The sequence below is a fragment of the Phodopus roborovskii genome, unplaced genomic scaffold (assembly GCF_943737965.1).
Source record: "Phodopus roborovskii unplaced genomic scaffold, PHOROB, whole genome shotgun sequence".
NCBI classification, from domain to species: Eukaryota; Metazoa; Chordata; class Mammalia; order Rodentia; family Cricetidae; genus Phodopus; species Phodopus roborovskii.
The window spans coordinates 14,906,669-14,933,803 of NW_026125059.1; the positions used below are offsets into that span (position 1 = coordinate 14,906,669).

The 27,135-nt window shown below is 50.0% G+C and overlaps 1 protein-coding gene across 3 annotated transcripts; it reads right to left on the reverse strand.

The window, feature by feature from the left end:
- Positions 1–629: 629 nt before the first annotated feature.
- Positions 630–25,855, reverse strand: Hnf4a (hepatocyte nuclear factor 4 alpha). Of its 3 annotated transcripts, none has more exons than XM_051186832.1 (10): positions 25,800–25,855; positions 21,313–21,487; positions 20,291–20,385; positions 14,435–14,541; positions 13,666–13,821; positions 10,071–10,158; positions 8,575–8,730; positions 6,570–6,806; positions 4,462–4,614; positions 630–3,526 (listed from the first exon to the last, which is right to left on the reverse strand). In XM_051186832.1, exons 2-10 carry the CDS (start codon positions 21,324–21,326, stop codon positions 3,384–3,386), a joined length of 1,149 nt encoding a protein of 382 aa, XP_051042789.1. In that variant the 5' UTR covers positions 21,327–21,487; positions 25,800–25,855; the 3' UTR covers positions 630–3,383. The 3 variants fall into 3 exon arrangements, with proteins under 3 accessions (XP_051042789.1, XP_051042780.1, XP_051042771.1); XM_051186823.1 differs by lacking the exon at positions 25,800–25,855 and adding an exon at positions 25,284–25,477 and having other exon boundaries at positions 4,492–4,614; XM_051186814.1 differs by lacking the exon at positions 25,800–25,855 and adding an exon at positions 25,284–25,477.
- Positions 25,856–27,135: the final 1,280 nt, after the last annotated feature.

The following is a 27,135-nucleotide window of genomic DNA, read 5'->3' on the forward strand; positions in this document are numbered from 1 at the left end:
GTGCACAGGTGATTCCCCAACATGTATGTCTATGCACCACATTTGTGTTTGGTGCCTTTGGAGGCCAGAAGAGGAAGTTGCATTTCCTGGGACTGGAGATATAGACAGTTGTGAGCCACCATGTGGGTGCTGGGAATTGAACCCTGGTCCTCTTGGAGAACAGTCAGTGCTCTTCACCGATGAGCCATCTCCCTAGCCCCTGGCAAATGCTTCAAATCCCAGTGATGAAGACAAGCAGATCCTCAGGGTTTGCTGGCCACTAGCCTAGCCTAATCCATGAATTCCATGTCAGCGAAAGACCTTGTCTCCAGAGATAAGGTGGACAATGTCCTTGAGAGAATACATGAAGCCATTCTCTGCTCTCCCTGGGCATCAGCACACACACACACACACACACACACACACACACACACACACACACACGGGTGGGGTAGGGTAGGATTGAACTCCTATCTCTGCTTTTCAAAGAAAATCACCTCCCTGAGCCTCAGTTTCCCCATATATATGATGGGAGATTATCCATAAAGTTTAACCTCTTTTCAGGATGACTAAAAAAGAAGCATTTTTATCTAAACCCCAGACCATCCCTATTCTAACACTAAGGGGGGAAAAGACACCAGTACAAGAACTTAGAAAACATATGTGCCATTTATTTTGTTGGATAAACTTATGCTAAAACACAGGAGTAGGATCTGTTATTGAGGGTTTTTTTTTTGACCCCTTGGACAGTAATGATGGGATTTGGGGATCAGCATGGGACCTGGTGATGTTTGCACACCTACAGACTAGTCTGATGGGGTGCGTCTACTTTACAAATGCTTGGTGTGAAGTTCATGATTCCTATTTACCAGGGCAGGTAACAAAGGGTTCTAGCAAAGGCAAATGGGGGGGGGATATCACAAGAAATAGAGGACATCCACTTCTGAGCCTCCCTTCTCTTGCATCCACTCTCAGGAAAGCATCCTGAATCCTGAAAGTTTCTGAGAGTTCCCTGAAGAAAGGAGGGTGGTCTGTGGGGAGAGGGGGGAACTGTAGCACCCACCCTTGTCTGCCTGAAGCTTTTACTTAGTCCATCATATTATGTATCAGGATCAAAACTCAGAAGAAAAACCTCCAACATAGTGTCCTCAGCTTATAGTCAGAATAGTAAACTTTTCTTTATTTCACATTTCCCATATTGTAATAGTTACTAATGCAGAATGGATTTCTCCTTCAAAAGGGATGGATTGGGGCAATGGCTGACCCCTGCCCCAGGAGACTGCTACCACGGAAGGCCAACATTACTTACTGCTCTCATAACCATCACTGGGGATGGAGGGACTAAGAATGGGTAAGACAATGTCCAGAAGGAGACCAGTCCCGTGCAGAGCAGTTTGAGCAATCTGCCTGGAGTCCCTGGGAGCACTGGAGTGGGGGTGGTCAAGGAAGGCTCGAGGTCTCTGAGAATGGAGAAGTCTGTCCCGAGATGCAGGCTTGGCTTGAGGGGTTAAGGACAACCCATCCTGACCATCCAGGACTGCAGGTACTTTTGCTTTAAGTAGCTAGCCTCAGGATTCCTCCATACCCTCTTACAGAGGACCTACCACTAAAGCTGGCATTTCTGGACACCGGGGTGCTAGATCCGCCCACTGAGAAGGGTCAGCCTTGATGGACTGTGGTAATCAGTCTCATAGTTTATTCCTCCCATTCGTGGAAACATTCCTCTTATTCCCATTGGCCAGTGGCACTTTGTAGGGGCCACTCAAAGCCATCACGAGTCGGGCAGAGGCTAAACGCTGACTGATGAGGATTAGCAGTTCCAGAATGTGCCTTGAATGTAGCTCCTCAAGCAAGCCTGACACAGGCTTCCTTATCCCTCTCCTGCCCCTCACCCAGACCATCTCAGCCCTAGATGGCCAGACTAGATGGGGTCTTCTTCCAGGGACCACACCCTTGCTGTTCCTCACTCACTCTCAGGGAGAGGAAAAAGGACAGGAGTCATGAATCTGCTTCACTACTTCTCAACAAACAGGATTCTTGACATCCAACAGACTTTAGAACACCCTCTACCTGGCCAGTTCTGGATAGAGCAAGCCTCTAGGGTTGACACCAGTAAAGGATGAGGAAATCTCCAAATTCCATCACAGGGGAGATGAGAGCTTCCTAAGAGGCAGTTAAGATGCTCTCCTTTCATCTTCCGAAGATTCTATGAGATGTTGGTTGTCAAATGCCCACTGCATCATCTGAGAGTATGGAAGAGCTTGACAGGCCCTGGGGAGAACTCTGAGCCATCCCTTTGTCTCACTCCTAGTCTGGCCTCCTTGCTCCCTCTCAGCAGTCCTACCTCTGCAGGATGCAGTATTCATCTTCTGTCAGCCCCACCCTGCAGCTACTCCTGACTTCAGTCTAGCATTCAAGGTTCAAAGGTCCCCAATATGTGCCCTGTCTCAACTCCTTGGAAACTGATTTCTTCGTTGTCTCCTTCCCGTGCTATGTTTCTTACTTCTGGGCCTTTGCTCAGGCTCTCCTCCCATAAACTGGCCTGTGTCACCTGCTGTGCTAGCTAGACAGAAGGTCACCTTCTCTGTCAAAGGACAGAGGCAGAGCCTGCCTCTTTTTCTAGATGTCTTTCCATGGCTCCCAACTTTTCTCCACATTCTATTGCAATTGTCACTCTTGAATGACTCTCTGCTGTAGAAAGTCATAGGGCTTATCACTCCAAAGTTCTAGCCTAGTGCTGGAGGGAAGAATCACAGTGGTGTTGGCAGGGGGTTCGGGGGTGGGGGGGGGCTCCTACCTCTGCCTCACCCAGGGTCAGTGCTTACAGGAGGTTCTCAGAATGCATGGGGAAATGGTTGCCACATCTTCCTCAGCCTCCAGGAGGTGGCTTTGGAGACGTTAGAATGGCCAGGAAGGTAACAATGGAGGATGATGGGATAGAGGGTCACCTGAGGTTGTCACAGCAGAAGAGAGAGGGGTACTGCACTATAAGCTGCCTCAGCCTCAGAAGCTTTGTATCCAGACCCCCTGACCAGCACCAGGAAGGAAGAGGCCCCAGCAGGGGGAGGAGAAGGGAGTTGCATTTAAACAAGGTCCTGCAGCAACTGCAGTCATCCTTCAGGGGTGAAGAAGCTGAGGGAAGATACGGATGAAGATGAAGACAGTGGCTTCAACTTGGGAAAAATAGTCCAGGCATTGGAAAACTTCCCGGCCAGGGTCTCCTCAAGGCAAAGCCCTGCCCTCTGAGGTGTGGGGTCAGGGGTGGCAATGCCTGTGACACTCAGCCTTTCCATGGCTGCTCTGGGACTGGCTCTCTTGTCACATCTTCTTTGCTGTGACTCAAGTGACACCCAGGTACTCCCTGAAGGTGTGAGCCAGCAGAACCCCTGACCCCCAGCGGCTTGCTAGATGACTTCCTGTTTGGTGATTGTTGGCTGGGGAATGGCAGAGGGAGGCTTGACGATGGTGGCAATGGCTCCTGGCAGGAGCTTGTAGGGTTCAGATCCTGAGCCACTTGGTGGTGATGGCTGTGGAGTCTCAGGAGTGGCTAAAAAGAGAAAGAGATAGAAATTGCTTAACATTGCAGCCTTTGTGGGGATAACTGAAGGGCGCCGGGGAAGCTCTTCCACATGCCGAGACAATTATATAAAATAAGACGATGGGTCTAACCTCTAAGGTTGTTATGGCTCAAACATCTAGGAGTCTCAGACCCTAAAATCTGCGTTCTCTGAGGTCCTACCACCCATCCACCATTTGATATGTAGACTTAGACTGCTTTTCCCAGACCTGGGCCCATGTGTGACAAAGGCAATATGATGTGTGACAAAAATATTGACTTGGAAGAAAACAGCAATTGAAGTCCTGGGATAACTGAGCCAAAACCTGGCATTTCTTCAATATTTAGGAGGAAAGTAATGCAAATGAAAAGGCTTTGTTCCCATCACAGGTTGGGAGAGCGACTTTCACCTGCGCGCTTACTTTTATTTGGTAGACCACTATAAAATCCCTTCCATCCCACTGGCCACCTCATCTCATTGATGATCCTGTTCTTTGAGGAGCTTGGCCCACTGACCAACTCAGCCACTGGAGATTTACCCTCAGGTGGTGGCCTAGCATGGTGGGCAGTCCTACTTAATTGCCAGTCTTTTTCAGCTGTCCAGAGGATGGCCACATCCATCTGGGCAGCCCTATTTCAATAAACATTTTCACCTAATGGATGATTCTATTTAATGCAATTCTCAGCCAACTAACATTCTCAATGGTCCCCTCACCTAGTGGATTACCTCTCAGTAGACATTGTCGGTGACCTTGCTGAATACACAGTCTCACTGAGTAAGCAGTTTTAATCAACAGCCTCCCCCATTCCTTACTCCGAAACACAGAGAAGTATGTCCCTGGTCCCACCTTCTAGACACAATCTCCTCCTGACTCCTTTCTTAGACCCCTCTGTACCCCTTGCAGGGTAGACCCCAGGCTGCCCACCTGCCTGCCCCCTGGGTCGGGGCCACTCACACATCTGTCCATTGCTGAGGTGAGAGGGCATCGTGTTGGCAACTATGACATTGGTGCCCATGTGTTCCTGCATCAGGTGAGGGTGCAGGGGATGGTGGGCATGGGGAGCATCACTGGCAGATCCTGTAGATAGAAATGAGGGCATCAGTCAAGACTGGACGTCTTGGAAAAGGACCACAGCCTTGTGGCACCATTTTCCACAGTGTAGCAGTCAGCCCACTCTCATCTTGACCAATGGTGTCTCTTGGTCACTTACTCTGGGGTTAAAGTCACCATCTCAAGCCAACCTCAGCTCTGAGCCAGCTACCCCTCATGGGGAACACTATCAAATGTTTGTCCTTTGTGTTTCCGCTCCATCATTTTCCTACCACTTACTCTGTGATACTCTGTCAGCCTGGTTTCCATGCTCTAAGCCCTCCGATGCTGCACTCAGCAGGAGGCCTGAGACCCTGAATGTTCCCACTCCTTCCTCTCTCCTAGTCCTTCACTGGTGTTTAACTTCTTGCCTCCCCCACACTCCTGCCCTCCCTTTTCTTCCTTTCTCTTCCCTTCCCCTCCTTTCCTCCCCTTCCCCCCATTTAACATCATGGTACCCTGTCTTCCTGAAAACATACCTTGACTTGGATTCCATAATTTCCCTGCTTTTCTCCCACACCCCTGGCTGGTGTTTTCTGATGCTTTCTATGACACACCTCTTCTGACTTCTAATGCTGGAAAGCCCAAGGCTGCCTCCCCTCTGTTGCTGGGCCGCTCTCTCAGGTATTAACGGTCTCCTCGATAGTTTAGATATCTGACCCACTTCCTGGGTCGAGTCTATGATGGATCTTCTGGGCCATCTGCTTTCCACCGTCTTCCTTGTCAGTAAATTACCCCACCACTGTTTCCGACACTCAGAGCAAACATTCGGACTTGGCCTTTTACTTTTCCTCTCCTGTCACTCCCTGCTGCCTCCAGGGTCTCCTTCCCTGCCTGCTCCACTCCCATGGTCTAAGCCACCATTGTCTCAGATGGCAGGAAAGAGTACATCCCTGGGCACTTCTGCTGCCCCCCTGTCCCCTTCAACTCACTATTGACCCCTAAGTCAGACTGGCTTGTTTAAACGCTCATTTAATTTTCAGCATCTTTACAAAAGTGGCAGAGAGAGTAAAATACAATTGCCCCCCTTTCCTTCCTATTTTCCCTCCTCCCTTTCTTTCTTCTTCATTCCCCACCGTCCTCCCTCCCTTCCTTCCTCCATCCCTCATTTTATTCCTTCCTTCCTTTCTCTCATTCTTTCCTTCCAAAGTCTCCTTATATTCCCCAGGCTGTCTCACAAACTCATGGTCCTCCTGCCTCAACCTCCCTGTTGTTGGAATTACACAGATTTGCTTCTATATAAAACTCATTTTGTCTTTCTCAAATCAGGGTTTCTCTATGCAGCCCTGGCTGTCCTGAAACTCCTAGATCAGGCTGGCTCTGAAACTCAAAACTCAGAGAGCTGCCTGCCTCTGTCTTCCAAGTGCTGAGATTAAAGTCGTGAACCACCACTGGCAGGCTTAAAACCCACATTTTTGATCCTAGCTCTTCAAGCTCTGTTAATGACTTGAGTTTTAGATAATTTCCACCTTCATCTCCTCCAACTATCCCATCTCACACATGAATTTTTCCTCAGAGCCTAGAACAAATGACTTCTGCTTGGAATGTTTTCCAGAATTTTAAAATCTAGTAATCTGTACCCATCAGTCTTAGACCCCACTTCAGGGAGGCATCTCACATGACCTGTCTATTTTTATATTTTGTTATTCATCTGGTTATTGTCTATTTCCATGACATCCTTCCCTCCTTACAACAGTGATTGATTCATGCTAGACCCTCAGTGTCTGAACAAATGAACCTCTGTCCTTATCTCTATTTTTTTTTCCCTGATGGCAAACCAAAGTCCCACAGATATGGCAGACTGTCCAAGCTCCCACTGAAAATCAGTGGAGTCTAGAGCCCAGCTAGGTTCATGAGGAGCCTGTCTCAAGAGACAGCACTACAGATCTATAAAGAGACCACATCCCTACCCTACCCTCCACCCCCACCCCTGGGCTACAGACCCCCAAGCAGCATCTCCTGTAGCAGGTTGTCGATCTTGGCCATGCCAAAGAGCTTGATGAACTGGATCTGTTCAATCATCTGCCAGGTGATGCTCTGCAGGGTCGGCAACAGCAACAGAAGTTCACCAAAACGGCCCCGGGAGTCGTACTGGCGGTCGTTGATGTAGTCCTCCAGGCTCACCTGTACCTGAGACCGCAGCCGCTTGATCTTCCCCGGGTCACTCAGCCCCTTGGCATCTGCAATGGGAGAGGTAAGCAGGAAGGGGCAAAATCCCCGATTGGGAGCTTATTGACCTTAGAATACATGGAGTCTTTTTTTTAAAAATTAATTTATTATTAATGATTTTATTTATTTTTATTTTGTGTGCATTGGTGTTTTACTTAACATGTATGTCTACGTGAGGGTGTCAGATTCCCTGGAACTGGAGTTACAGACAGTTATGAGAGGCCATGTGGGTGCTGGGAATTGAACCCAGGACCTCTGGCCAGTGCTCTTAATTGCTGAGCCATCTCTCCATCTCCATGAAGACAGGGAGTCTTAACCAATGCTGGCATGAGAATTTTGGGTCCTCAACAGCTAACTTACTCTAGAAAAAATAGTGGTTTCCTAGACCCAGGCAGAAAAAGATACTAAGCTTGGTACAGCATGGTATAATCTCACTCCTCTTTTAAATTTTCTTATGCTATGCTAGAGATCAAACCCAGTGTCTTGCACATACTAGGCAAATGCTCTACTATTGAGAGCCCTAGTTTCTCCTTGTCTCAGGCAAGGGGAAATAAGGAAGACTTGGCCAGCTCATGCAACCAGTGCTGGAAGAACCATGACATGGACTTGGAGCTCCTGGCCCACAGATAAGGTCCCACTATCTAGATCCTGCACTTGTGCATCAAGATAGTCTTCCCTTCCTTGTCTGCTGCTGTCAGCTGAGGCTTCAGCTCCTCCGGCAGAAAGAGACTCTGCCCACACTTTGCACTTTTTTTCATGGACTTCCTGGTATATGCCAGCCTAGACTAGGTCCCCTGCCCTGGACCAAGCTGCTGACTTTGCCTTGGGGGCAGTAATATCGCACCTGTCACTGAGCATTGACCACTTGCCCAGCCTCGAGCCTTGCACCACAGGACTGGAACTAGACTCTTACTCTCTGGGAAATGGGGAGTTGCAGGCAGAAAACAAGACCATGAATTTGAAAGAAGTGTATACATTAATGGCCCAAAGTTCAAGTCCATGCTCTACAAGTTTCTAGTTGTGTAACCTAGCTTGAACTAATCAGTCTCTCTACACTTCCATCTTCTTCTTATTTGAAAATGGGATGAAGATGATTCCTGTCTCACAGGTATTATGTTGCATATAATCTGCATGAAATGTAGGTTTAAAGCTGTGCTCCTGGGAGTCCTCAATAAATAGTAGTCATTGTCCTCTTGGCTGTTTTTATTGCTAGAGGTCATCTCTGGGAAATCAGGGTCTAGCACCAAGGACAGCGCCTAGCGCCCAGCAGCTCCACACTCCAGGTAAGACCAAAGATAATGAGAAACAAAAACAGGCTTTGTACACAAGATTTGACTACAGACATACTGTGCAAACTCAGGGACAAGAGTCAACACAGTCAACAAGGAGAGGACAGAGAGAACCTGAAGGGAGAGGATGCAGCATCCTCATTCCAACAACTGAAGGGTAGAGGATGCTGCCTCTGACAGGACAAGAAGTAAAGCATTCTGCTTAAATCTCCAGAGGTAATCAACAGAAACAGGAGAACATCAGTAATGGAGGATGGGAGAAAAGATGCTAAGGATGATGGACAAGAAGGAAGATGAAAAAACGTAAAACCTAGGCTTTTGCCCTGTAAAGTCCTTCCTTCCTGGGAACCCTAGCCTCCCTCACATATTCAATGGGGTTGATGCAAATGACTTCCTCTGGTTGTCATGACAATGCAAGAGGTTTTGAGCCTATAAGGAATGAAATGCAGGTCTGGGGATGTAAAGGACAGACTAGGGGTGTGGATGGTACCTGGGTCGAAGAAGATGATGGCTTTAAGGCAGGCATACTCATTGTCATCAATCTGCAGCTCCTGGAAGGGCAGGACCAGCTCATCAAGGATGCGAATGGACACTCGGCTCATCTCTGCTAGCTCTGGGCAGTGCCGAGGGACTATGTAGTCATTGCCTGGATGGGTGGAGGGGAGAAGATGGGGCTGTTGCCTTGGTTGTCTCCTATCACTGTGATTTGCAGTTAAGAGTGTGCCTGGTACTCCTGGGAGAAGCTACTGGGATCACAGAGACCATTTTACAAATCTGAAATCTGAGGCCAATGGAGGAAGGCGAGTGCCTGAAGTCCTCGGTAAGCTAGGAACCTGGCTTTTTCAGAGGCCTTTCATGTTCCTGCATGGCTCCAGATGAAGGAAAGCCAAGGCCCACTTGGGATGTAGTAAAGTGTCAAGGTCAAGGGACAGATTCCGGAACTGGGTCAGCCCATCTGAATGGTTCTGTCACTTATGGCTGGGTATGGTTAGGTAACATACATGACTTATGTTTGTGACTCAGTTTTCTCAGCTATAAAAATGGGAATATCTAGTAACTATCTTGGGGTTGTTGTATTGAAAGAGGTCATAAACATTTGTCTGGTGGCTAGCATAGTCCTTGACGTACAGGGTACATTACACACGTGTTCAGAATAACAAGCATGTTCTGAAGGCCCAGGTGACATGGGCTGGGGCTGAACCATTCCTAGCCACCTTTTGTTTCAACTCCACAAAGAGCTTCACAATGTACTTGAAATTCCAGGGACAACGGATGGCCCTCTAACATGGAGTCTAGGAGACCCCTCTCTTGCACCTGTATTTCCTACACCTGAGCTGGGGAACCACCCGAGAGCTGGATTCTGGAGACTTATACTTGGGTCAAGTCTAAGAACAGGGCTGGGCTACATTTGTTTTAATTTTGCTGTGGCATTGGGGGTGGCCATGTGCTGTACCACTGAGCCATACCTCAGGCTCCCCTTAAAAGTTTTCTTAAATTGCACTGTATTTATTTATTCTGGGGAGCAGTCTGTGTGTCTCAGAGTGCACACGGAGGTCAGTGCACAATCTCAGGAGTTGGTTTTCTCTTTCCACCACATGGGTCCCTAGGCTTGAACTCAAGGCCTAAGTCTTGGCAACAGGTGCTGTTCCCATCTGAGCCATCTTGCCAAGGTATTGCTACTGCATTCTCAACTGATAGTTGCTAGATTTTTTAAAAATCATTTTAAAATTTTAGTTGAAGATAAGGTCATGTTAGGTTTCTCAGGCTGTCCAGAGCCCTCCACATGTTTAATCCAGGCATGTTTTGACCTTGTAAACTTCCTGCCTCAGCTTCCTAAATAACTGGGGTTACAGGCTTGCAACAGTACATCCAGTTTGGGATGCTTTTGATCTTCCTGTCTGTCCCTGTATGTTACTATGGAGGTACTCTTCCCTTGTGGGTGTACCAAGCAGGGTTTCATCCCGTCTGGACCAGCAGCCTCCTCACCTAGGAGCAGCACGTCCTTGAACACCATGGATCTCTTGGTGGCTCCGAGCAGCAGGTGCTCACCGGCGTGGGCTCTGAGCAGGGCCACCTAGAAGAGAGATGGGGTGAAGCCTAGCATCAGGATCCCAGGAAAGCTGCTCAGAGTCAGGTCAGTGGCCTCGGCAAGGCAGCCCTCTGTCCCTGCTGCCTTTACTTACCCGAGCTCCTAAAAAACGCACCACAAAACCTCCACCTTCCTCCCAAGCAAGGGAAGGATTCTACAGACACCAGGAAAGCAGAAGCACGCGCTCTCCAAACCATGACACCTCCTGTTTGCTCTGTTCTTGACCTGTCTCCATCTTTAGGGAAAGAGCTGTGCCCTTGGCCTCATCAGGGCACAGGCCATACCTGGTGTGCATACCTCAGACCAGATTCTCAAAAGATGTTTTAAAACTGTGGGTCCCAAGTTCCTACCAGTGTGCCAGATGCAGGGGACTGTTAAGGTACTTTAGGGGAAGTCATAGTCTTGGGTTCAACTGCCAGTGACTCTTATTCTATAAGTATGAGCTGGACCCGGTATGTAGGCAGCAAGCTTCCCTGACGATTCCAAAGCTCCAGCGAGTTTGGGAAGTCACCAATGCTAAAGATCTCCACAGAGCCCATACTGCTGACACTGTAAGACTCTGGGATTTTCAGGGAATCTACATGAGTTTCCACATGGATGTTCTTACAGTGTGCTCATGTCATGTACAGGGAGGGCATCATCAGGCCCTGTCTTTTTGTGGCAGTCCGTGAAGACTGAAGATGGAGGTCGAGTCTGGCTGCCTCACAGGACATTGTGCTCTAGAGCCATTGGTCTTAGCACTTATGTGAAGACTAAAGAATGGCAGCCGGAGGGGCTGGTGGCTCTGGGGATCTGTGTGGTCCGTGGGAGGCTGCAGGTAGCAAGGCATGCTGGGAAGGTTAGGTGCTGCTCTGTGCTCATTTGTTTGATTGCTCACTTATTTAGTTGTCAAATGTTAGATGCCTACAATGTGTCATTCTTTAAAAAAATCATATTGGTGTGTGTGTGTGTGTGTGTGTGTGTGTGTGCGCGCGCGCGTGCGCGCGCACGCGTGCGTGTCAGAGAACAATTCTCTCCTTCCACCCTGTGGGTCCTGGGGATCTCTTTCAGACGGTGTGGGAACGCAACAGTCTCATACAACTGCCAGGCTGAGAGAGTGAGAGAAAAGAATGATAAAGTAGGCAAGGAAAGAGAGGGGAGTGGTCCTGCAGTGGGCAAGTGAAGGGGAAGGAAAGGGGGAGGGGGAGGAGAGAGGGAGAAGGGAGCATGGAGCAGTGAGATGGGAGAGGCTGCGTGGATGGGAGAGCAGGGTAAACCTCTGAGGCCCAGAGGACCCTCAGAACACAGTGGACACACAGGTCTTTAGTGAAACGAGTGAAGGAAAGAACAGAGAGGGGAATGAGTGACTGAGCCAGCAGCCTGGCTTCCTCCCAGTTGGGGCTCCTCCTGAGCCCACCTGCTGTGAGCCCTTTCCACTCCACCATGGCTGGAACCCACAAGAGAAACCAAACGTGGGAAGGAGAGGGAAAGCTCGGAGGCCTGAACGATGGGAAGGGATATGGAAGATGCTTGTTAAGCACTGAGCACTCTCTACCCAGGAGGCTTTGTGGTGCTCTCCACCATTAGCTCTGTGGTTCTCAGGCCGCAAAACAGGGGACTGAGTCAAATCGCAGTGTGGTGGCCGATGTGCTCTGGGTTTTAAGCCAATCACTTTCTCTCTCGGTGCCTTAGTCAGACCTGGCCTTCCAGATCCAGGAATTGGCTATCCAGGTATAACAAGAAGATGGTCCCTGTAACAAGTCCCTTGGAAGGCCTTGTCCCCAAATCTCACAGGTAGCCCTAGCGTGCTGGGCAATGTGGCCTCCTTATGTATCATGACTAGGTTCCCAGATCCAACCCTCAGACATGACAGCTGTGGGGTGTGGGCAGGCAAGGGGGCATTAATGATTGGCCTGTGTTACTGGCCACCCATCACTGCTCTCAGAGAATGCTCTGAGTCCCAGCCAGGGAGGTTTGGGTGGGAAATGGAAGTTAACAATTGCTCAGCTTGGGGGTATCTTGTTGTCCTGCTAAGTTCCTGGGAAGGAACAGGGGGGATTAAACATTAATTCAGGCTCTCCAGCAGAGGGACAGGGGCTGAAGCACGAGGAGTAGAAGGCAGGGACAGCTTGGACATGATCCCTGACTGTCAGCTCTCCAAAGGAGAGATGTGTATCTGGGGTCCAGACTCAGGGGAAGGCCAAGGAGCAGACAGGGCAGTGTTGACCTAGAGTGCCCCATGGTGTTTTTATAGGTGTTTAAAGAGGCAGGCATGGGAGGACTCAGATTCTGTGAGGCTGCATGACTTCTATGAAGCCCGAGACTGTGTGCAGCTGAGCATGGAGGTGCACACCTTAAATTCCAGCACGTGGAAGGCAGAGACAGGCAGATCTCTGTGAGTTTAAGGAGTTTGTTCTACAGAGTGAGCTCCAGGCCAGCCTGGACTACACAGAGAAATCCTGTCTCAAACCAAAAAAAAAAAAAAATCCCCCCAGCCGGGCATTGGTGGCACATGCCTTTAGTCCCAGCACTTGGGAGGCAGAGGCAGGTAGATATCTGTGAGTTCGAGGCCAGCCTGATCTACAGAGCAAGTTCCAGGACAGGCTCCAAAACAATACAGAGAAACCCTGTCTTGAAAACAACAATAACAAAACCCAAACAACAGCAACAGAAAACAATCCCCCAAATAAATAATAAGACACAAGATGCTGCAGTATCAAACTCCGGGGCTTTCTATGTTGGGAAGGCAACCGACCCCTCCCCCTTATCAAGGCAGGGAAGATGTCTGTGGAGGCAGGGGTGTGTGTATTGGGAGCTGTTGGATGGAGCCTTTCAGAAACGTATCTATCCAAAGATGACAAAGCCCTCCTACCCCTGCACTTCCCCGACCTGGACCCATTTCAGGAGTCTGGAATATAAAGTGCTGACAAATCATCTTGGGGGAAAAGAAGACACAACACTGGGGCGGGCAGCAGAGTCCAGCTGGAATGCTGTTGCACCATCCTGGACTTTTCAAATAAGGATGGCCCCAGTTCTGACAACACTCCAGAGAGATAACTTCCACTTGGTAGATAAGAACACTAGGCCTTGGAACAAAGTAATTCGCCCAAAATCTCCCAGAGCTTAGGCCAAATCTCCTGATCCCCGGTTTCAGATCCCTGTCAACATCTCCAGGAATGCTGAATGATGCGCTGGTTAAGAGTCTGGACTTTGGATCGTCCCTGGCTGGTTCTAATTCCAGCTATGTTGGTTACTGACTGTGTGACCTTGAGTAATTTACTTAACCTCTCTGTGCCCCGGTTTCCTCATCTGGAAGATGGGAAACATTCCTACTTAATAGCCCTTAGGGGGACTGAGTTAATATTTGTAGAGTGACTTAAACAGTTCTGGGGGCACATGAGTGCTATACGTTTCATTGAATCAAATCAAATCAGCCTAAGGCTATGTCTTTGGTAGGTCCACTGGACCCTGATGGCCCAGCGTCCACCTCTGCTCCCAGCACATGGCCCTTACCTGGTCATCCAGAAGGAGCTCACAGAAGGCTGGGATGTACTTGGCCCACTCTACCAGCACCAGCAGCTGCTCCTTCATGGACTCACACACGTCCGTAATGTTGGCGATCTTCTTGGCCCGAATGTCGCCATTGATCCCAGAGACGGGAGAGGTGATCTGTGGAAGACAAGAAAATGCTGGGTGTGTTTTCCCTGAACTTCCTGTTCCTTGCACAGAGCCCTGTCCCTAGGAAGTCCCCTGTCTGGTTGCAGCTGGACTACATATTTCCATGTCAGTAGGAAGCTCCAAGCAAAGGGACAGGGAGGACTCACAAGCAGGGAGCACTGTTTGGACTGCCACCCTCCGCGTCTCAGGAACTCCTTGGGTATAAAGAGGAACAGGGCATTGCCCTCATCTCATATATGAAGTCACCGTGGCCCAGAGAGGCACTTGCCTGAGGTCATGCAGCCAGAAGTTGGCTGAGCCCGTTTGCTACCTTGTTGCAATGATTACTTCTGTTTGGTAGGGCTGCTCTAGAGTCCTCAACGAGAGCTGTTTGTATGGCCTGTGAACATGGCCACTGAGATGAACGAGACAGCGCCCCCAGGATGCCAGACCTAGGTTGGAGTTCTATTTGTCACAAAACCAGTGTGGGCATTGGATTTGGTTTTCCTTCTGCAGTATCTGTAGCCCTTTCCATGTAGGGCTCCCGGGTTTGGCAGGAGGAGGCTGAGCTAGAAGTGGGTTCCCCTGAAAGGGAGTCCAGGTAGGTGAGAGGGTCCCTTGGTACCTGCTGAGACAGGACCTCCGCCTGCAGGAGCGCATTGATGGACGGCAGGCTGCTATCTTCGTAGCTTGACCTCCGCGTGCTGATCCGGTCCCGTTCATTTTGGACAGCTATGAGGAGGCAGAGAGAGGAGTAAGGAGGAGCACTGAGAGGAGAGAGAATGTTCCACAACCATTAAGGAGTTGGGAGATGTGGGAGGAGGGGGTTCAACCTGGACTGGGGCCACCAGAGTGCTGCGGGTGGACATTTACCGTGTGTGTGTGTGTGTGTGTGTGTGTGTGTGTGTGTGTGAGAGAGAGAGAGAGAGAGAGAGAGAGAGAGAGAGAGAGAGAGAAGAGAGAGAGAGAGAGACAGGCGTGTTTGAGCATGTATGTGCTATGGTGCATTGTGGAAGTCTGAGGACAAATTGTAGGCATTGGTTCTTCCTTTCTACCATGTAGGTCCCAGTAATGATCAAATTTAAGTTATTGTCAGGCTTGGTGGCAGATGTCCCACTGAGTCATTTTGCCTACCATATGTGGGATTTCCTAATTCGGTCTCCAAAGCTTGTCGCTCACCAAACCTTCCCCTATATACAATAAGAAGGCTGAAGGAATGACAGGTCCCCACCAGGGGCAGGTGAGTGACAACTCAGTGGAAGACAGACCATGGTCTGAGTGGTACAGTGAGCATCAGCCACCGTCCCAGATCCACAGTCTCTGCTTGCAAGCCGCTTGGTCCCTTCCCTTCCAAATGAGCAAACTTCTCTCCTCGTGACACAGGGATGACCCTGCGATTCCTGAGTGCCGGGTAGAAGTCCTGGGTTGGGACCTGGAGGCCCAGCTGCCTTTAGTAGACTGCTGGGAGGAACCCTGCTCTGTAAACTAACCTGGGAGAATGAGAAGGCCGTCTCTTTCCTTCTTATACCAGGAAGACCTCCAGCCCACCACCTACCCCTAGCCAAGTCAGTACAGGCTTAAAGTATCAGATGTCCTTTCACTGTCCTACCCATCCCCTGGATTCTAAGGGGCCTCGCTCTGGAAGGGAGAGGAGGGAGCGTGAGGCTGTGTCTGCCCATCTGTCTGAAGCTCCTATCCATCAGCCTGCTTCCTGCTTGTCTTCCACCTGAACACAGCCCGCACCCCCCATAGTGCCACCCACCCCACCCCCACCCCCGCCACACACACTGGCTCACGGGGATCTGCTGCGATGGCCATCACACAGAAGACCCTATTCTGCTCCCCCAGGCCCCATCACTTTCCCATGAGCTAGACCAGGCCCTCCTAGAGGTCCTGAGACCAGAAGCTCCTGGCTTTACCTTTGAGGTTGAGTTGCTCTCAGGGGCTCCCCTGAACACACCCAGGTCACAGGTCACATTCTGCTCAGAATGAATTTCCCACCATCTCATCAGGTTCCTTTTGATCCCCCAACCCCAATGCCATCTCCTCATTACAACTTCCCTCTCACTCAATCTGTCCCTGACACCTGCTTTTCCCTCTATCTAGACATCTACACAGGCCACATGTATGCGCAGGACCTTTGCCCAGCCATTTCCTGATGCCTCACACCCCCGTTCCCATCGCCCTCAATGGTTGGAGAATGACTTAATGGTTAAGAGCATGTACTACTCCAGGACCTGAGTTTGGTTCCCAGAATCCATATCCGGTGGCTCACAAATGTTCTGCAGAAACCTCCACTCAAGTATATGTACATAGACACACAATTAAAAATAAAGCGAGTCTTTAAAAAAAAATACGTCACCAGACAGTAGTGGCGCGCACCTTTAATCCAGAAGAGGCAGGGAGATCTCTATTAGTTTGAGGTTAGCCTGGTCTACAGAGAGAATTCTAGGACAGTCAGGGGTACACAGAACAATGCTGTCTCAAAACAAGAGGGGGGGAAGGAAAGAAAGAAAGAAAGAAAGGAAGGAAGGAAGGAAGGAAGGAAGGAAGGAAGGAAGGAAGAGAGAAAGGGAAAGAAGTCACCTCAGTCACTTTTTCAATCTCATCTGACACAGTGTTGTGCCCTAGGCTCTGCCCTCTTCTCCTGCTTTAAATTTCCCCAATGTATCTATCCGTTGTAGCATTATTTGCTGAATTCTTTATTATCTAGCTCCAAAGCTCCCAAAATCCAGACCTTCTTCCCTCCTGCTCACTGTCACCCTGGCACATAGCAGGCATGCCGTGTATATCTGTGGAGTGGAGATGTCCCTGGATAAGACAGCATATGTCCCACAACTTCCTCTTGGTTTCAGAATGTTGAAATCTAGAGCTGGGAATAGTGCCTGTAATCCCAGCATTTGGGAGGCTGAGGCAGGAGGATATGCCAGCTTGGGTTATAGATGTTGGGGCCTGGAAAGATGGCTTAGTTGATGACAGAATGAACCACTCTTACAGAGGATGCGAGTTTGGTTCCCAGTACCCATATCATCTAGCTCACAAGAACCTATAACCCCAGATCCAGGGGATCTAACGCCCTCTTCTGCCTTCTGAGTGTGCCTTCAAGTGCATGTACATACTCATTCCTGTGTGCATGCGTGTGCACGAGTGCGCGTGCACGCGCGCACACACACTAATAATAATAATAATAATAATAATAATAATAATAATAATAAATCTTTAAAAAAAAAAGGAACGAAAAAAGTGAGACCTTGTCACAAAAACGCAGAGACAGAAAAGCCAGGCAGCATAGGACAGAAACCCTGAGGCATGGAAGTACCCCCTGCCACACCCCTCCCTGGCAACCCAGCCTGCCCTGTCGCCTGCCCCCACTGGGCGCTGCGGGGAGGCGGGCGGAATAAAAGACTGCTGTCAGCAGCTGTGGAGAGAGCTCCTCAAGGTTAGCATGGCCTTATCAGCACCGGAGCGAGTTCAGTCACAGAATGATGTTTTCCTAATGTTTGCGCAGTATTAGCAGGGTCGGGGACCTAATGTAACTTCCATTGAATATTAACCGGCAGGACAGAAGTGCAGAGACACGAGAGTGACTTCCTAGAGAATCATGGTTGGGCTCTGGAGGCTGAGCTGGGCTTGTGAGGAAGGTCCTACAGGATGGGCCATGCTCCTCCTTGCTTCTTGGCCTCTCCCTGGCCTGGCTTTCTGATGCCCTTTTGTCCTGGGCCTGAGAGCCAAGGTGTCCCTCTCCCTGACTTTAGTCACAGGACAGAATTTTCCACCAGCTGTTTGCTTGTTCACTAACACCCCCAGGTTTCCCTACCCCTAGTCTTTGCCCTCCAGGGAAGGCTCCTGTGACACATCCTCTGCCCAGGATGGACCCCTGGGCCTGTGAGACCAGAGCTCTTCTCTGCTATACCAGGTTTCAGTCACCACAGACCCTGAGTGGACCCTTCCAAATTTCAGTCCAGAGAGCTTGCCGCTTCATTCTCAAAACTTTGAGATATTAATCTCTCCCCACCCCACCCATTCATATCACCTCTCTTGCCTCAGTTTCCCCACCTGGGAGTTGGGTTGATATTCCTTTACTAGCCCTAGCTGCTCTGGAAACCCTGTTTGGAGCTCACTTTCTGGCCCTTGAGAATTTTAGGGTGTCCCTAAGTCCATGTGCAGGAGCTGGTGACAGGAAAGTAAGTGAAAATGTATCCCTAGTCACCTGGTCAGTGGCCTTGGATTCTTTCTATCAAGTTGAGGGCAGGTACTGGGGATGTTATAACTTAGGCAGAGTGAGCAATAGCTTTCCTAGGGCTTGCCCATGGTGGCCCAGAATGCTCTGCACTCCTGGTCTAATTGTACCTCACAATCCTTCCATAATGCAGGCATGTGTATGTACACACACGCACACACACACACACACACACACACACACGCACACATACGCACTTACTGGCTGCAGCACTCTGTTGGTGACTCTGTGGCCCTCCTGTCCTACTGGCAGAAGGTATATTTCCCAGTCCAAGAAGCAAGCAGTTCAATTCAAGTTTGAGCTAAGGCTGGATGGGTAGGGCTCCTCTTCTCTCAGGAGCTGGGATCTAGGGTTACTTGGCTCTGTAGATCACTGAGGGGCTGGAAGCCTCCCTCAGTTTCCCCTCAGAAACTGTTTAACAAAAGACACATGACCACATGCAGACTCACCAGCTGGCCATCTGCCCCATTGGATTGTCTGCTTTTCTCCCATGTGTTGATCATTCTATAGGAGAGGCACATTCTCAAACACAACATCCTAGGGACAGTCATTGTGCTTAATGTCACAGAGGACTGGAAAACAGAATCACCAGCTATCAGACTAAAGAACACAAAGCCCTCAGGCTATAGTCATTCATCTTGCCTCCAACATTCACACATGCACCATGGTCGCCTTCCACAGAGCAGCCCTCAATGGGAAGATGAGATGAGCCAGAGAGCCCATGAGAAGCAGCGGGGGAAGAGGGGGTATAGGCCCTGCCCTTGTCAGAGAAGCAGAGGTCTACCAGAATATGGGGTAGGATTCCTGGGCTCTAATTTTCCAACAAAACTCCTGAACTTGCACTGAGGACCTGTAAGGACCCTGTGAGGGACAGACAGTGAGAATAATCTCAGAGTGTGAGAGCCGAGACTGGGAAGGGAAGCTGCCACTCTTAGCTCGCCTTCTGTCTCCCTCAGCACAGGATAGGCTGGGTCCCAGGGTGTGTGTGTGTGTGTGTGTGTGTGTGTGTGTAAGTATGTGTGTATTGTGTAAGTATGTGTGTGTAAGTATGTGTGTGTGTATGCGCACGTCTGTGTGTGTATGTGTGTGTGTATGCGCACGTGCGTGTGTCTGTGCGTCTGTGCGTGTGTGTTCCCACAGGACTAGACTGAGGGTCTGACCAGAAGAGCACAGTACGGGCTGGAAGCAAATGTTAAGTGGAAAAAGTGAGTTGGGAGAAGGGAAGAGATTTGGAAACTAACTCAAGTTATTTAGAAAAAAAATTTAAAAGTTTTTTTTTGTGTGTGTGAGCTTAAGAGGAAAACAATTCTTTCTCTCCTTTTCCTCTCTCTCTCTCCCTCCTTCTCACTGTGTCTCTGTGTCTGCCTGCCTGCCTGTCTGTCTCTGTCTGTCTTTCTTCCTTTGCAGGCTGGGGCTGGCCCAGGTCCTGCCTGTTTGTCAGGCAATGGTTCTGCCACCATGCTACAGCTCTGGCTGCTGAAAACCACTCCTAAATGAGGGTTGGAGGGCACAGGGCAGGCAGCACTGAGGTGTCCAAACAGCATGAAGCTGGGCCTGGGACCTCTGCTCTTTCAGTAAAGGGACCAGCCACCGTGGCCCTCGGTTCCTTCTGCCACGAAAGGGGGGCAGTGCTCACTCATCCCAGCCTCACAGAGCTGTCACAGGGATGAAAGAGGAAGGGCCCGCTCCATGTCTGACAGCAGGAGTTGGCTGGGGCAAACTCAGATTGTGTTCTGCAAGTCTGTCTCCACCATCAGGGCTAGTGTGAGGTCTCATCCCATTGTTTGGAAGGGGAAAAATCTAGAGATTGCCTGACACCCAAGAATTGGGGTGTTGTCCTTGGACAGGACGCCCAGCATAGGGTCCTCTGGTCATATTTGTGAAGTCTTGGTGGCCGGCACTTGGGCGTTTGCCAATGTGGTGTTCTCTGCTTTTCCTAATGCTTGCGGTATCCATTAGAAAAAGCATCCATCTTGGCTGCCTCCGGGTGGCACAGGAAGGCCCAGTGGCAGTTGCTGGGAGCTGAAGTGAGTGAGTGGGAGCTTTATCTCTGAATCTTTCTCAAGACCAAGCCCAGCCACTCCCTGTGGTCAGATCCCCAGGCCCTCCCTCCTCTCAGCCATTAGCCAGTCATCCCAGGGCCTGCCATGGAGCCATAAAGCAGGGCTCCAGTTGTAAATGCAGGGTTGGTTGGAGCCGGGGTGCAGGTGGGGCAGGGGTGTAGGGAGGGCTGGGGCTCACCTTCCTTCTTCATGCCAGCCCGGAAGCACTTCTTGAGTCTGCAATAGCGGCACTGGTTTCTCTTGTCTTTGTCCACTACACACTGCCGGCTAAACCTGGAGAGGACGAGGGATGGTAGGGTAGAGAAGACACAGCCTCCCCCTTCTAGGGCAGAAGGAGGACCCTGGCTGCTCTGACCCTGACCCAAGTCCCAGCTTCCTCGATCCATCTCTGTACCCTGTGAGTTCTAATGTTAGATCCATCAGAAGACAGATGGGTCTACAGACTGTCCCAAAGTCCAGTTTGACCCATGCAACATAGGAAAGGGAAGCCTAGAAAGGTGACTTTGACCACTCAGATAGAGGACTGTCAGAGGAGCTGGGTTAGAACCATTATTCTCACGGATACCAGAGCATCGTTATTCCCAGCACATCCTATGACAGCCCACAGCCCATAGCAGGCTGCTGGCTGTGGCTTGGAGTCAGTAGTTGACTCACAAAGGGTAAAGGCAAGGTTAGAGGGGAGGAATGGATTCCAACACTGATCTATCACTCATTCGAGTTGATTGGCCTCAGGTAAATTTCTGGGTCTCCAAGATATGGCTTCCTCATTTACAAAACGAGGGTAATAACTGTGACCACCTTGGAAGGGCATTGATAGGGAGCAATGAGATATTACAAGCTTGGCATGGAACTCAGTCAACCCCTGCTAGTATTTTACTGTTGTTAACCAAAACGAGAGATGCTTTTAAAAGAGAGATTTTCAGAATCTTGAGGGGCCACGGGGATAGGTGGAAAGGCCTAGGGCCAATGCCTTGTTGGAACCTAGAAAAAGAAGCAGGTTGGAGGTCTGGTCCTATCCTCTCTCAGGTTTGTAGGCAACCACTAAAGTAGCTGATCCTACCTGGATCCACAGATGCTAAGAAACGAGACTGTCTTTGAAGGCCTGGAAGAGCAGATGCCTCAAGAGGACCCCTAGAGGACATGAATCCCAACATACCCATGTCCCAGCTGGGTAAGTCGAGGCCCAAGCTGGCTCCTCACCTGCAAGAGTACATGTGGTTTTTCCTCACGCTCCTCCTGAAGAATCCCTTGCAGCCGTCACAGCTCGAGGCTCCATAGTGCTTGCCCGTGGCCCGGTCTCCACAGATGGCACACAGGGCACTGACACCCAAGCTGTTGGATGAGTTGAGGTTGGCACCTTCAGACGGGGATGTGTCTGCACCAAAAGATAATGAGTGATAACCCAGGAGGGACGGGGTGGGGGGACTAAGACTTATAACAGGGTCTCCAGAGTTGGGAGCTATGTTCACGCCATCCCTCTGCTCTCGGAGCCACTCATTTTTGGAGTCTCAGTTTCCAGTCTGTAAATCAGAACCAACTGCTGATCTCTTGGGGCACCTGCAAGGACTTGCTTCTCCACAGAGAAGGAAGCTGCCGCTCCAGCTTCCTCAGGAAGGAGTGAACCTGACCACCACTTAGGGGCAGTCACTTACAGACTCCAAGTTGGGAGGTTCAGAAAGGACAGAGGCTACCCTAGCCTCTTCCCTATCAGGAGAACTAGACCATGGTTACCTGAGCTTAGCCTGAGACTTCACAGGCTCCCCCAAGGCGGGGAAAGGTATATGCCTCAGGGATGCTGACCACAGCCATCCGCCTCTCATCGGAGTGTGAGGAGGACACGCAAGACCTCTGGCAGAGGTTTCAGCTCGCGTGCCAGGAGTCCTAGGAATTTGTGCCAGTGCTGCCCCTAGCTTTCTCCTGGTTATGGGCCAGCTCCTTTTCCCAGGTCCAGGTTCCCATGGCCTCAGTTTCCCCAACTATAAAAGGGATCAGTTTTTAACTGGTCTGGCTAGTTTTAGATTAAAGAAAAAGAAGCCAGTAGAAGATCTCTCTTTTTTAAAAGGCAAATCTTCCACCACAGATATACTCTTTAGGAAATCTCTTCCCTGGGGAGGTAAAAACAGGAGGACAGAGAGTTCAAGACCAGCCTCAGTTACATAGTAAGCTCGAGGTCAGCCTGGCTACTTGAGACATTGTCTCAAAAAAAGAGGATGATAAACTCTATAATAATTCCCCCTAAGCAAAACAAAAGTGTATACATGTTCAACACACACACACACACACACACACACACACACACACACACACACACACACACGGGGGTCTTTTCCATACAGATTCTGCATGTGACCTTGGATTCCTAGAGGAATGTCCTGTTGCAAACCGGAGAGGACTGTGTGTGCTAAAGCATAGACTCTGAACCCTTGTAGCATAGGCTCAAATCCCTATTGGTCTTTTAGCACTGGGTTATTTCTTGTCGTTGTTTCCCCTGCTTGTTAGACGGAGCACAGCCTCCTCCCGAGCTGTTCATAGACGTATTAAGTCTGCCGGAAGTGCTTGGCATACAGTAGATTCTAGATCTGTGTCTGTGAACTAAATGCTTCCCTGCAGAAGAGAACTCTCCCAGCAGGCATCTTGCAGCTGTCCCTCATTTCTGCTGTCTCCTGGCTGAACCCTTCCTAGGACTCCTGAATGTTCACAGTGGAGCACCCTCCAGCTGTGAATTATTCCCAAGGCAGGGATAATTGTTAAGCTTCATTAGTGCCCTTTCTCCCTCAGTCTCTCCTCCCTCAACCCCCGGGGAGAGCTGAGCCCGCAACTCCAGACAGAGGCTGGCAAGGTGTCCTCTTGCTGGCAGCCTGGGTTGGGCATAGTTAGCCGGATCATCTCCCCTGAGGTCAGCAGGGCCACTTCCATTTCCCAGTTAAGGAGACTGAGGCTTGGAGAGAAAAGGGATTTGCTAAGTGGCATTACTGCTGCCAGGCAGAGGGGGCTGAGTTTATGGGGTGGTGTGCTGTGCTTGGCCATGCTGCTCATGTCCGCATATCTGTGAGGACCCTTCTGCCACTGTTTCTGAATTGGGGACACAATGTGGAAGCAGATACCCTTAGAACCATCCAGCCATGAGCTCCAGATGGACCCCAATCACTTTGGAGGACAATGTCCTATAACCCCAACTCCCTCAGGGCACACAGACCCTCCCATCATATTAGGAGTCCTAGAGATCACCCATGTCGGAGTCAGGATCAGACACCAAGAAAAGCTCTTGTAAACCATGTACTATGTACTTACTACCCATCTCCATTTTACAGATAAAGAGACTGAGGCTGGGGAGGACGGGGTTTTCCAGAGCTGGGGGTAACTGATGTGTCCTCGGGATACACAAGGGCTTGGCTGCAGGTGCAGGAACACAGGACTCCTAGGTACTGAAGGGGCTGTGTGTTAGCCAGGAGTGTGACAGCATGTGCTGTCCCTGTGAGGGTCACATGACACCATCTCAGGGCAGAAACAACTTGTTTGCCACTTCCAGTGCTTTTCCTGAGCACGTCCTCTGAAAGCTTTTGGCTAATAGGGCTGGAGATAAGAAACCCATTTTTACACTACACAAGAGGCAAAGGGGAGGGGGGGTAATGTGCCCAAGGACACACTTGCACAGCAAGAGATATTAGGGGCAGGCACCTGGGGGACTGGCTGACCATGGACAGAGCCCAAATGCTGCCTCCTCTTTCTAGGTAGATTGAGAGCGCACAGCTTCGCAGACCTTGTAGCCTGACATGTGCTATGCAGTCAGGGTTACAGGTGGAAGGTGGTGTCAGGCCAGCCTCAGCCAGGTGCCATCTCTCCAAGGCTAGTCTGGAAGCTGGTCCCCTCCCTCTCAGGAGTGTCCCATCTCCCGGGAAGCCTACCTTCTCAACCCCTGGCAAAGGAAAACCGTCACCCCCCTACAGACATATCCTCAGTGACATTGCAGCAGACGTTTGAACTGGGACCACCCACACTGGCAGCAGAATTCGCTCAGGGACAAGCACGCTACTGATATCAATCTCAATGTCTGGTATACAGCAAGAATTAAGACCCTCACAGCATAGCCCTGGTGTTTCGGGAGGCCGGCGCAGAAGCTCCCAAGTTCCGGGCCAGCCTGGGAATGTGTTCTCAGTTTCAGACCAGCTCAGGAACATATACTTTGCGTTAAACAACAAAACAAAACAAAAAGACAGCCAAATCAGCTGTGGTGGTACACCCCTTTAATCCCAGTATTTGGGAGGCAGTGGCGGTGGGATCTCTGTGATTTTGAGGCCAGTTTGGTCTATGTTGTGAGTTTCAGAACAGCCAGACCCTGTCTCAAAATAATATAAAACAAACAAAACCCTGTGCAATGGAGCTACACAACTCTGTACATCCGAGAGCTATATGCATATGCACATATGGAAAATGCCATCCAGGGCCACTGAGCACGAAGCACAGGGTACGTGCACAAATCCACATTCACAAACATGTTACAGGCCCATGACCCACAGTCACAGACACTATGCATATACACATATACGCAAGTAAGAAGAACAAATGCCCCTGGAGACACAACCACGGACCATTCAACAAACATATAGGGAGGAAACCAGGACATGAACTTAAAAGAGAGAACAAACATGAAGCTGTATTCTTGCATTTGCCATACCACCCACACACGGACACCTAGGACCATGCATGTATACCACACTGCTGTGTTGGCTCTTTAGCTAGGAAGCCTGAAAATCCCTGCCCTCAGACCCCCGGACTACAGTTTCCCTGAAATGCAGCTATGCCTCCTGTCACCATCTCTAGGAACAGGACGGATGCCTGAAGACGGGGCCACGTTGGGTGGGATTTCTGCAGCCACCCAGAGGAAGCTCACCATCATGGCCCGTTGCTGTAACGTGGCAAGAAAGGCAGTGTGAGATCCCAGGGCCTAAGTTGTGAATATCTGGGAACTACTGTTTCCGTTGGAAATCCACCTCTGTAGGCCTCCCTCACCCAGAATGCCTCTGGCCACAGTACGTGGGCCCACTTGCTTCCCCTGGCAACACCTGTACAAGCCTATAGGACCAACCTACAATTTTCTATATTTCTCCTCCCATCCCAAAGTCCAGTGCCAAAGATCCACTCCATACCTGGGCACAACTGCCCCCACCTACCATTGCCCATGGTCAACACCTGCACATTTTCAAACTCCAGGGTGGTGTAGGCTGGGTCCAGGGCGGCACTGTAGTCAGCCATATCCATGTCGACGAGGGTTTTAGAGAGTCGCATTCTCCCCTACCCACAGCTCAGCCCCCTGTTCTGCCCTGCCCAGGATGCCACCCAAGCCCCTGGGCTGAGCCCCAGGCCCCCCGTCCCCGCCCTCTCCCTGCCTCCTCCCAAGTCCCTTCTCTGTCTTCTTCTGTTTCAAACTGTCCTCTGGGAGACTTGGCCTGGCGTCCTGGCCTAGCCTCTGTAGAGGGCGGAGGTTCTATGGGGAGGGGTGGGGGTTAATGGTTAATCACCCCCGTTGCTGGGTAGGCTGGGTGGAGCCACAGGGATTTGGCTGTTTGTTGGTTTCTGACTGACACCTGGGGTGCTAATTACAACTGTTGGGCCCCAACTCATTAATATTCAGTTACCAATCTTCCAAAGCAGACATTTAACAGGGCTGACATTTGTTGGACCCTTACCTCAGCAGCCCCCAAGCCAGTGTCGCTCCAAGTTGGAGATCCCAGCTGACATACTTAGACACTGACAAGTCTACCTCCAACAAGCCCTAAGTCAACCACTTCCCAAATCATCGACTTCCATCCTCGGTGCTGAGCAAGAGACAAAGCCATCCCAAGGCCCTCAAGCTGAAAATCTGAACCGTAGGCCCACACTTGGGTTTTCTGTATCCTTGCCAAAGAAGACTCTTCCGGTTGCATTCTTGATTCTCACCTGGCCCCTGATAGCTCCCGGCTGCTCCAGCTGGCCCAGACGCCAGGGATGGTCCCCACCCCTCCCAAGACAGACACAATCAAGATCTGCAGCCCTCAGACCTGGGCTTATGCTCAGGCACCTACCACCTGCTAACTGTGACTCTGGGTAAATGATTCTCCTTCCAAGCCTCTCTATCAAATCTACAGTCTGAAAGGGTAGGTTGGGCAATACACGAGATATAAAAATAACTGTTAAGGTACCCTGACCAGCACTCCAGAAGCAGAGTCAGGCAGATTTCTGTGAGTTGCAGGCCAGTCTGGTCTACAGACCAAGTTCCAGGACAAGCTCCAAAAAACTACATAGTGAAACCCTGTCTCAAAAAAAAAAAAAAAAAAAAAAAAAAAGCTACACTGGCCAACGGCCAACGTCTCACCTCGAACCCATCATTTTTGTTCTGTTATGTAGCCAAGACAGTGATCAAATTCTTGACACTCCTGCCTCACCTCCCAAGAGCCACACTGAACGGGATGTGCCACCATGGCCACTAATTCCCCTTCTCCTTTTGTGTGTCCCCTTTCTGCTTCCCCGTTTCTCTCTGTCCAGTTCTTCCCGTTGGGGTGGGCTTCACGGATGTACCCTGTACAGTCACATGGGAGCTGTGCTCAAAATGTCTCTGCACAGCTCAACACTCGTTCCAGCCTTTGAGTCTTTTTTTTTTTTTTCAGATTAAAAAATCATTACCTGTATGAATATTTTGCCCGCATGTATATCTGTGCACCACATGCATGCCTTGTGCCTGTAGAGAGCAGAAGAGGGTGTTGGACTCCCTGGAATTGGAGTCACAGACAGTTGTGAACTACCATGTGGGTGTTGAGAATTAAACTCCAATCCTCTAGAAGAGTAACCAGTGCTCTTAATCCCTGAGCCATCTCTCAGTCCTACATCCTCTATATCTGCCTTTTTTTTTTTTAAGCCTTTAAAACATTTTTTTATTTCACTGGCTACATCCTTTATGAGATCTACGAGCCCTATGCACCTGTCCCCTTATACTTTTGTTTGGGGTCTGAACAATTATGAGATACCCCTCTGTGTTCTGCTGCTGAT